Source organism: Hemibagrus wyckioides, linkage group LG13 (assembly GCF_019097595.1).
Source record: "Hemibagrus wyckioides isolate EC202008001 linkage group LG13, SWU_Hwy_1.0, whole genome shotgun sequence".
Classification (NCBI taxonomy): Eukaryota; Metazoa; Chordata; class Actinopteri; order Siluriformes; family Bagridae; genus Hemibagrus; species Hemibagrus wyckioides.
The window spans coordinates 7,326,392-7,336,663 of NC_080722.1; the positions used below are offsets into that span (position 1 = coordinate 7,326,392).

The window sequence follows — 10,272 nt, forward strand, 5'->3', positions numbered from 1 at the left end:
ATTAAAGATTTTCTTAGATGTACATAGATTTATTAGAAATTTCTACAAGAAATGCATGTCTTTTTAGTAAATGCCATATGTGTGTTCTTTTCTGCCTCTGTAGCGGTCCATGTATCGCAGCGGTTGTCCGTGAGGGTATTTTTTCTGGGGTGGGTGATACACTGGTGGTCGGTCATACTCGAACACTGGCTCTCGCATATCTGTGGACGGAAAAAGCATTTTTTAAAAATTATTATTTTAACTTTAGACTTTGATTCTTAACTCCATCCTTATGTAACAAAGACTTGAAATTGGCCATGACGCAACTTGAGCTCAGGTTTCCTTCACCCATTCTTGTAAACCAAAACACATTAATGAGTAATCACTTGAGTGAAAATGCTTAGTGGAGCAAAACCCATTGACAAAACTACTTAGCAAATTGGAAACAATTTGTTGTTTGTGCTGGGGTAAGGCACTCACAATGATTTGGAAACAACTAAGTGTCTGGTTTGTAGATCTAAGGCTACACTCACATCAAGGCTTTTCACCGTTTCATTTTCTTTCACAATACTTCTAATGCACTCCGTTAAATGCGGCAGTTTTTAACTTTTTCTTTTCGTTTTGTATAATACAGTAATAATGAGAGGGAGGGAGTTACTGTCATTATCATGGGTTAGAATATTTGCAGTGTATGCAGTGTTAAACTTAGTCGCTAAGTAACAAAACTGACAAAGATTAGCGTATCATATGGTCAGAACAATGGCTTAAGAGGGAGGCTTTTGTTTTAAAGCCTGGTGTGTTTATTATTTTATTCAGTTGTTCTGATGGAGTTACGGATGAGTGCAAATGAACTGACATGAAAAGTGACTAGATTCTGCAATTCAACATTAGATTCCTGTAAATCATACTACAAAATTACCCCCCCCCCTTCGCTGGACAATTGCTTAGTCTGTAATGTGGTAGACCGCAAAGATAAAGATAATGTGCTAAGCGATATCAGATTGTTTCCGGGTGCAAGACCTTTTTAAATGAAATTAGGAAGGAAATTGCAACTACTTTCCTGACTAGAAGTCCAACCCAGGATGGAGTCTTTTATATAAACTACTTACTGAACAACATGTGAAAGGTATTGGTGACCGAGTTGTCCCACTGGCTTTGAAAGAAAGCCAGTCCAGCGGGGGTCATTTGATCTTCATGTTTCCTGTAGAAGTCTAAAGTCTTGAAACTTCGCTGCTGTAGACTGTAACTATAATTACACACACAAACAAAATACGCTTTAGGTATGTGCCAAACGTTCTTTATACAGGATTCTGGTAATGGCAAACTTCTGCAGGCTTGTGCATAATTTCTGGGAAATTCATTTAGCTGAGCTGTCAAGTTAAAGTTGCATTAGCAGATGATTTTACCACATGCTTTGAATAATTTTTTTTTTTATAAAAGCCATTTTAATATGCAAAAAGAAGGCCAAGTACATTAAGCACTTTATCTCCACCTACCTGGATTCCTGCTATGACCTTTTTTTCAAAGCAGTATGGAAACCATTAGTCAGTAAACCAATCCACCACTAGGTGGTTTAGCCTCCATGGCATCGGTGCAATTCTCTCGTGTTATTTCAGACAGGCATTGTGAAATTTCATTGTAATCAGGTAAATAAACACATGTAACAGGAGACTTTTGTGCAAACAGTCCACAGTTCACTCTTTCAGAAGATTATTATATAAGATTATAGACCACATAATGCGTTTTATTCTTCCCATTATCCTTTTTTTATTTTGCCATTTTAATGTGTTGTAAAGTCGATTGGGGGTGTCCGGATAAACCTCGGATCTATTTTTCCTTTTGAATCTTTTTTATTATTTTGCCATTGAAAACTTGGGAAAAACAGCCTTTCTTTTTTTTATATATAGTGTTGTTGTTTTCTAAAAGTCTGACTGTGCAGGTTTTGGTGTGAGAAATCTTGATAAGTCATCAGATAACTGAGGACATGATATAAGGGTCTGCAGAGTTGGGGGAATTTTTACTGTTTTCTTTTTCTTTGTCTTATTTGTTTGTTTGTCAAGCTAAACAGATATTGAGCTGATCTATGTAGATCTTCCGCTGCGGGATTATTTTTGGGAGTTGGTGAAAGCACCAGATGATTTCCTTTTCCTGCATAAAAGGAAAGACCACTCCTTTGACAATTAGTGAGGTCTGATGCTCTCATATTGATTTACTGTTTTTTTCTTCTATTCATATTAAACGTGCCACAAGTCTATTCAATTCAATCAAATTTTATTTGTATACAGTTTTTAACGATGAACAGTGAATTTTCGATTCAGAATTTTTCGATTTCTATAAAAAGCTGCTTTGGGGCAAAGTTTAAAATTTATGTAATGTGTATTTATCTGTAATGAGCAAGAAACCTTGAGAGGAACAAGATTCATCTGGGAATGCATCCTCCTCTGGGTGAGAGAGTGAGATTATAAACAATGTCTTTTATACAACTTTATATAGTCATGCGGAGTTGTGTAACCAAGAGCTTGTGAGCAATATACACGTATAAGTTTTAGCTGGGTTTTTGAATTCATTTTCGAAACATTAATAACAAATTTACGTATTATTCAGAAATGAGATGAGAATTTTACATGAAATTATACCCATATAAGTAGAAATTTCCTAATGTGGGTCAAAGGCAGTCTGTGGTACTTGGCATTAATACAACAGTCTGTTATATAATCATTATTTAGCTGAGGGATTCCTTACATGGTGTGAGAGAAGCAGATTTTATTATTCTCTGACAATGAGGAGCATGTGCCTCTTTAGCCTAAACCGTCATACTCAATATGAAACCAGACAGAGGACATTTGCTTTCAAAAACTAGGGGCTATTCAGTGTAACCATGATGGAGACAGGACAGGGAATTTTGCACATAATGTTTAAAAAAAATAACAAGGGCTCATAATGTATGGATAAATCTTAAATGTTGTTCAAAGATATACGACAAGATAAATGAGTTGGTCGAGCGATCAGTTCCATTACACTGTCCTCCTTGTTTGAACTCTAAGGTCACAGGAAGCCATAAGAGATCTGTTCTAACTAGGGAATGGAAGTCGTCTTCCTGTCTGACCTCCTCTGACAACTGGTCCATCACCATAGCAAACATGAAGGGGCTCAGAGCCGATCCCTGATGCAGTCCCACCTCCACTTTGCACAACTCTGTAAGTCACTCTATGCTCCTCCCTCTTCTGAAAATAAGTGTTAACCACAGCCATGTCCATCCTCTTAGCAAAGTCCACTACCATCTGTCCTTGAAGTTTCCTTTCCTTTTGAACTCCAAACTTGAACTCCCATCACCTCCTCATCACCCGTGTTTCCCTCACCAACATGTCCATTAAAATCTGCTCCTATCACCACTCTCTCACCCGTGGGAATACCCTCACCGAATCACCTAATCTAATTCACTCCAGAATCTCTCTTTCTCCTCTAACTCAAAACCTAACCCTAACCAACATTCAACATCACCCCTTCAATCTCTAACTTCAGACTCATCACCCTGTATGACACTCTCTTCACCTCCAGAACATTCCTCACAGACTCCTCCTACAGGACCACACCTACCCCATTTCTCTTACTATCCACACCATAATAAAACAGCTTGAATCCTGCTCCTTTACTACGAGCCTTACTACCCTTCCACCTGGTCGTCTGTACACACAGCATATCCACCTTCCTTCTCTCCATCACATCAGCCAGCTCTCTACCTTTCCCTGTCATAGTACCAACATTCAGAGTTCCTATTCTCAGTTCTACACTCTTACCTTTCCTCTTCTCTCTCTGTCTACACACTCTCCTCCCTCCTCTACTTCTTCGACCAACAGTAGCCCAATTTCCACCTGCACCCTGTAGGTCAATGGCGCGGATAGCGGTCGGGGTTAACCCGGGCCTCGACTGATCCGGTATGAAATTCAGAGTAGACGATTCGCATGATTAAGTTTGGCACAGTTTAATGCTTTATTCCTGACGCAACCCTCTCTATTTATCCCGGCTTGGAACCGGTACAGAAGTCACTGTATTGACCTCCATGGGTAGATTTAATTAGGGATTGAAAGTATGAACTCAAAATAAATAACAATGAGAAAACAAGTAAGGAAAGTCAGTAGGTGCCACTGGAACAAAAGGACTTCGGTCAATACACCACTGAAGGAAATCCTTGTCAGTGGTATTAATCAGGATGTGCATAATTCTTGTAATCGAATAACAACATTATTGTACTTGAGCATGAAAAATGAGTCATTTCAGCAAGATAGGCACAAGACTGTTTCTGAGGCACATCAACGGGGAGAAAAATGCTATCTATGTGCGTGTGGGTGTATGTATCTATATATGATAAGTGGTGGACTGTGATCTCTGTGCGAGAGCAGAGAAGTTTCTCAGCTTACCAGGGCTTTGGTCTGATGTCACTGCGAAAGTCAACAACAGCTTCCTGCTTGAAAAGGATAAAGATGTATCTGTGAAATCCTGTTCCCTTGGCAGGGAACGGAGCCACGTAATGAGTGATCTCTTCTCCAGAAAATACAGCATTTCCAGGAATATTACCACTGTGTAAATGAAAGGTTTACATAGAAATCACCATCACCACCATTTCATTTCAAAGTTACACCAATAAATGAATAAATAAATGAACAAACAAAGTATAAATTTAAAAACTACAGTGGGATCCAAATGTCTGAGACAACAGTGAAAAATCTGGGATACTTTTTACTATTTAAAAAAACCTTTACTACTGAATATTTAATATGAATATGCATGATTATTGTTATTGTGCGCACTTCAAAATACTGTGAATATTTACACCTCTGAATTTAGATTTTTCTGAATACGTATTATGCTGCATAATAGAGAAATGCACAATCTGACAAACAAGCCTCACATGACGGAGGAGAAGGGCGGAATGAGGAACGCTGCCAGCGATTTTTCCCCACTTTCTAAAAGTCAGAGATCTGAAAATATTTTGGGCTCCAAAAGCGGCAGACAGATTGTTGGTCGAAGATGTGGAAGGAAATGGCAGCAAAACACAGGAACAGAAATTATAAAAAAAAAAAAAAAAATGCAGAAGAGACACTAGAGGTTTCACTAGTATTGGAGCCCACTGTAGATGAAATCAGTGCTGCCACTATCACTAGATGTCCATCACATCATGTTTGTCCTCAAAGAAGCAAACAGCAGGGATTTACAGATTTCTATTGGCTGCTCTTGTGGAATCGGTTTGTAATCATCAGTCATTATAAATATAACTTGTTTCTGTTGGTGTATATACATTGGCATTATTTATAATGTACACACATTTTATATACAATAAATATTGTACAATAAACATTATATAATGCCAATGTATATACACCAATCAGGCATAACATATAAGCAGTGCCAGGTGAAGTGAATAACACTGATGATCTCATCATGGCACCTGTTAGTGGGTGGGATATATTAGGCAGCAAGTGAACATTTTGTCCTCAAAGTTGATGTGTTAGAAGCAGGAAAAATGGACAAGTGTAAGGATCTGAGCGAGTTTGAGAAGGGCCAAATTGTGATGGCTAGACCACTGGATCAGAGCATCTCCAAAACTACAGCTCTTGTGGGGTGTTCCCGGTCTGCAGTGGTCAGTATCTATCAAAAGTGGTCCAAGAAAGGAACAGTGGTGAACCGGTGACAGGGTCATGGACGGCCAAGGCTCATCGATGCACGTGGGGAGTGAAGGCTGGCCCGTGTGAGCCGATCCAACAGACGAGCTACTGTTGAGATCAGATTGCTGAAGAAGTTAATGCTGGATCTGATAGAAAGGTGTCAGAATACACAGTGCATGATGGGTCAGGGCTGTTTTGGCAGCTGAAGGGGGACCAACACAATAAGAGGCAGGTGCTCATAATGTTATGCCTGGTCGATGTATTAAAGCAGTTTTGAACACACTTTCCAAAAACTCACTGTAGCCAATATTAAATATTAATTATAGTTATTAACCCTTCCTTTAGAAACTACACTTGTGCTCAACACTACATTATACAAAAGGCCATGTGCTCTTCTCGCAGCTTCTTTGGTTTTTTAAAATGGACCTGTTTTTACTTATCCCTCCTCTTGTGTTGGCTAGAACATCACTAGCTAGCTAGCCTCTAGAATCTGTGATGGGGTAGAAAAGATAAATTGGAGTTTAAATACTCACACCAGCCAATGCACATACTCCTGTTCACCATCCTGCAAGTGTTCATCTGGGGAAACAGAAACAAGTTATTCCCCTGTTCAAACGTTACTATGTCAAACAACCATGTAAACCAACGCTGTCGCCATCTTGTGGTGCAACTTCAAACTGACCACAAGTGTCCACAAATGCTTGGAACACAAAACACTTCCTTTTCCTCCCTTATGAATATAACCACAATGGCTGGGAAAATGCCAAGTGAAGAATAAACTAACCAGCACTCAAGTATGGATGTTATAAATTGCAGCTTTATTTTACCTGGGCTTGTTAGCAGCAACGTCCAAAGAGAATTCTCCTCTGCCTCGAAGCTAATGTGAGGCGCTGATGAAGCCTGGAAAACAAAGTAAACAAATCCATGGCTATTTATTTATTTATTTTAAACCAGCATCTGCAACAACTTCAAGATTACTGCATGGGAGGAACAGATGCTGCATCCCAAATGGCATATTAGACACTACGCTCTTACATAATGCACTCTAGCATCTAGGGTCGATAGATTCATAGACATCTTAATGGTTTTTCTCATTCACTGTCCGCACCTGTTAGCCCCGCCCCTTTTTTTCTATGTAGGCAAAGCCGCGATCGTCGAGTTCCACACTTCGGCGTTTTTTATTTATTTATTTAGCTGAATAAGTGCATCAACAGGGGGTCTTGATGTGCGCTTCATCAACTGGAATATTCAGTGTGAACTACTCACACCATATTACAAAATGACATAGTGTCTAAGTATGCAATCTGGGACGCACACACAGCCTTGTTCAGGTAGCCTCACCTGACTAGGTGATAAATGATTGCCATAATGCACCATGGCATTCTTGTCATCACCATACGCCACCCTGAGCATTACCCTTGGAACAAAATAAGCCATGGGGAAAAGGTCTCTGTATATTCCATAGTGCTCTGCCAGCCTCCGTATGTGGTAAGGACCATTAGTTTTCTCCCATTCCTGCTTCACTTCATCTAAAGGAATGCGAACTAGAATCCAAAAAGGGGGAGAAGCACTCAAGGTCATGCTGAGCATGTAACATTAATACTACTACTAATAATGTAAGACTTTTATTATACAAACACTTTCATTGACTGACTATTCAAGATCGAGTCATAATCTTTAACTCCATCATAGGTAACTGTGTAATAAGATATAAGAATTACGTACACGTGCGTAGACGAGCGGCTCTCTCCAGTTCCGGATTCTTTTTGTTTTCCTTCATCACCTTTCTTCTTTCCTGAGCTTCCTTTAACCTGGAGGGTCGGCAGTGAGGCAAGCCGATGTCCACTGGCTTAAAGTCTATTGATTAGACAAGTTATATTTCACTCCAAGTAAAAAAAATAATAATAATTAAGAGAATTAACTATTTCATGGCAAACACAGCTGGGTTCATGCCAGCAAAGAATTTTACCTATAACTCCAGGTGACAAAGTTCTTATAATGGAAATGCACTACATCAACATCAATAACTGGAAAAAGTCCTGTTTGTTTGTTTTTTTATCATGTATTTAAGATTGCACATTAACAAAAATTTTTTACCATTGTCAGATTTCTGTTCCAGATGTTTCCTGTAGGTCTTCCACCAGACGTCTTTTTTAATGGCTTCCTCTGCAGTTTGGAGGTAGCGTGTATAGCTACAATATTTTTCAAGAGCCTCCAGGTTCTTCCAGTCTATGTCTTCATTTGGCATTGGACCAAGAGGTGCAGTCCGGCGACACAGTACAGCTGCAAAGGAAATAGGAAAATCAAACAGGGGCACGAATAAAGCCTCCTGTAGTGACGGTGATGTTCAATTCAATTCAATTTATTTGTATAGTGCCTTTTACAGTGGACATTGTGTCAAAGCAGGTTCTATTAGGTCACTGTAGTTCCTGAGTTCATGAGAGGCACTAATTTCTTGCTGTCACAAGCTGTAACAGCAGATCTGTGACGGTGTGAAAGTCCCCAAGTGGCTCTGCCCATGGCTGTCTTCTGGGTCATAGGCTGTCCACACAGATCCATCTACAGCGTCAGTGAGCACCACCAAGCGACAAGATTCCAACCAGGGGTAGAGGCAGCGGTCACACTGGAAACTCAGAACAGTGTTCAAACCACGTACCATATACTACTGAACTCAATAAACAGGGTAAACACAAAATAAAAAGAGTAGGATATCATGCATAGACTTGTAATATTCATCATGTTCGCTTTGCTCAACTGTGACCTCAGGCTCATATTATTTGAAATCTAAGGTTCATGCTCTGAAGATGCCATCTGTGAGTAGCGCTTGCTGCAGGATTTTATTCATAAGCTTTGTCTGTGTGGAGTCTCTGTCCATGATCTCTCGGTATCTGCAAGGGTTTTCTCAGTGTTCATTCAAAAACATGTCAGTAGGTGAAATGGCTAAGACGCTGAGGACAATAACCTCCTAATCAATACACAAAAGAACATTCTACATACTTTCTATCTCCAGACTTTGGCATTAAATAGTTGGTGTTGAATCAATAATGAACTCAGATGTTGAGCTAATTAATTAGTTGCTCAGGAGCTCCAACTGACTGTCTATGATTATGAATGATCACTCTCTCTGGTGTTGATGGTAATTCACACACTCCCTTTTGAGTCTGGTTCCTCTCAAAGTTTCTTCCCCTTATCATCTGAATGGAGTTTTTACTTTGCCGTATTTGCCCTAGACTTGCTCATTAGGGATTATTACAAATTATAATTTTAAATACAAGTCTAATATTAATCTTGAGCTTTTGTACAATATTTCATATGTTCAGTAAAGCTGCTTTGAGACAATGTCCACTGTTAAAACTGAATTGAATAGTTGTGAATGATTGTGTCCAGATTTGGACTGGGGTCAAATCCTCATACCCAGCATTTCCAGAATAGACACTGGAGAGTGAGTGAGAGTGAGATTAGTAAAACTGTGGTTTGGCCACTGCAAAATAATCCGTTTTTTTCTTACATGTACATGTATTGGTGAGGTGAACAGTTTTGTTTCATTTTTTTGTGAACTGCTGACAATATTTCTCCTAAATTTAAAATATAACTATTGTTATTCAGAGTGTATATTTAAAGGAAATGACAACACATCAAAATAACCCAAGATCATGCAGTATTTGCAGAGCTTTAATAACTCAAATAAAACAAAATGCAAATCATTTGTAAACAAATTGTGTTAATGCTTTGGCTAAATAACATTAAGAAATCAGTATTTGGTGGAATAACCCCGATTTGCATGCGTTTTGGCTCCATGCTCTCCACCAGTTTTTCACATTGCTGTTGGGGAACTTCATACCACTCTTTTTGCAAAAAAAGCAAACAGCTCAGCTTTGCTTGATGGTTTGTGACCATCCATCTTCCTCTTGATGACATTCCAGAGGTTTTCAATAGGGTTCAAATCTGGAGATTGGGCAGTGGTCTCTTATTTTTTTCCAGAGCTGTATATGTATATATACACACACACACAGAGCACCTTGTGGCTACTTGACCTTGAAATTAAAAGATTGTGAACATTGATCCGTCTCCAAAACAATACATTATGAAGCATGTCTGGATTCAGGCTCATCAATTACCAATTACCAATTATAATCAATTGTTATTAATCCAAATAATGCAGCAAAATGTCTGACATGTAAATATGAACTCAATTAATTTATCATCAGCTACACAAACGGTGGACCAAGATATGGACAAGCCAATTTATGTCTACTAACATGATAGAAAACAAATAAATGAAATATGATAAAACACTCCGATTTTTGGTAAACAACAAAAAGAACAGACCTCTCTAAATCTCATGTGCTCTCACTCAGCCCTTCAGTATCAGTTAGGCGTGACATTAGCATCAGTGCAAAGAGACCATGATCACACAATATACACTTGAGTGAAGATCACAAAACAAACACGGCGAAGAGTAAAGACAAAACTCATCACTGACCTGCCGTTTTAAAATGCCTCGCCTTATTGCTGACCCCTAAATCTGTCCCTATGCGCAGCACCCGCGCCACCGTCCTCTGCAGCGCCATCTTGGAATACGCTGAAGCGTGAGGAGTGACGTAGACAGCAGACTCAGGAGGATCTTTCT

The 10,272-nt window shown here is 39.2% G+C and overlaps 1 protein-coding gene across 1 annotated transcript; it reads right to left on the bottom strand.

The window, feature by feature from the left end:
• Positions 1–34: 34 nt before the first annotated feature.
• mrpl38 (mitochondrial ribosomal protein L38) lies at positions 35–10,271 on the bottom strand. Its single transcript, XM_058405502.1, has 9 exons — positions 10,126–10,271; positions 7,740–7,925; positions 7,368–7,499; positions 6,984–7,186; positions 6,470–6,542; positions 6,176–6,221; positions 4,398–4,556; positions 1,089–1,225; positions 35–200 (listed from the first exon to the last, which is right to left on the bottom strand). The coding sequence occupies exons 1-9, from the start codon at positions 10,211–10,213 to the stop codon at positions 64–66; spliced, it is 1,161 nt and encodes a 386-aa protein (XP_058261485.1). The 5' UTR covers positions 10,214–10,271; the 3' UTR covers positions 35–63.
• Between the last annotated feature and the right edge of the window lies 1 nt (position 10,272).

What these genes read in the sequence shown, in the direction of transcription:
- mrpl38 (XM_058405502.1), bottom strand. Translation starts at nt 10,213, where the DNA reads ATGGCGCTGCAGAGGACGGTGGCGCGGGTGCTGCGCATAGGGACAGAT. An exon ending in AGCCGCTCGTCTACGCACGT is followed by an intron (nt 7,187 to 7,367) that starts GTACGTAATTCT and finishes TTTGGATTCTAG; the next exon opens with TTCGCATTCCTTTAGATGAA. An exon ending in TACCTTTCACATGTTGTTCA is followed by an intron (nt 201 to 1,088) that starts GTAAGTAGTTTA and finishes TTCCGTCCACAG; the next exon opens with ATATGCGAGAGCCAGTGTTC.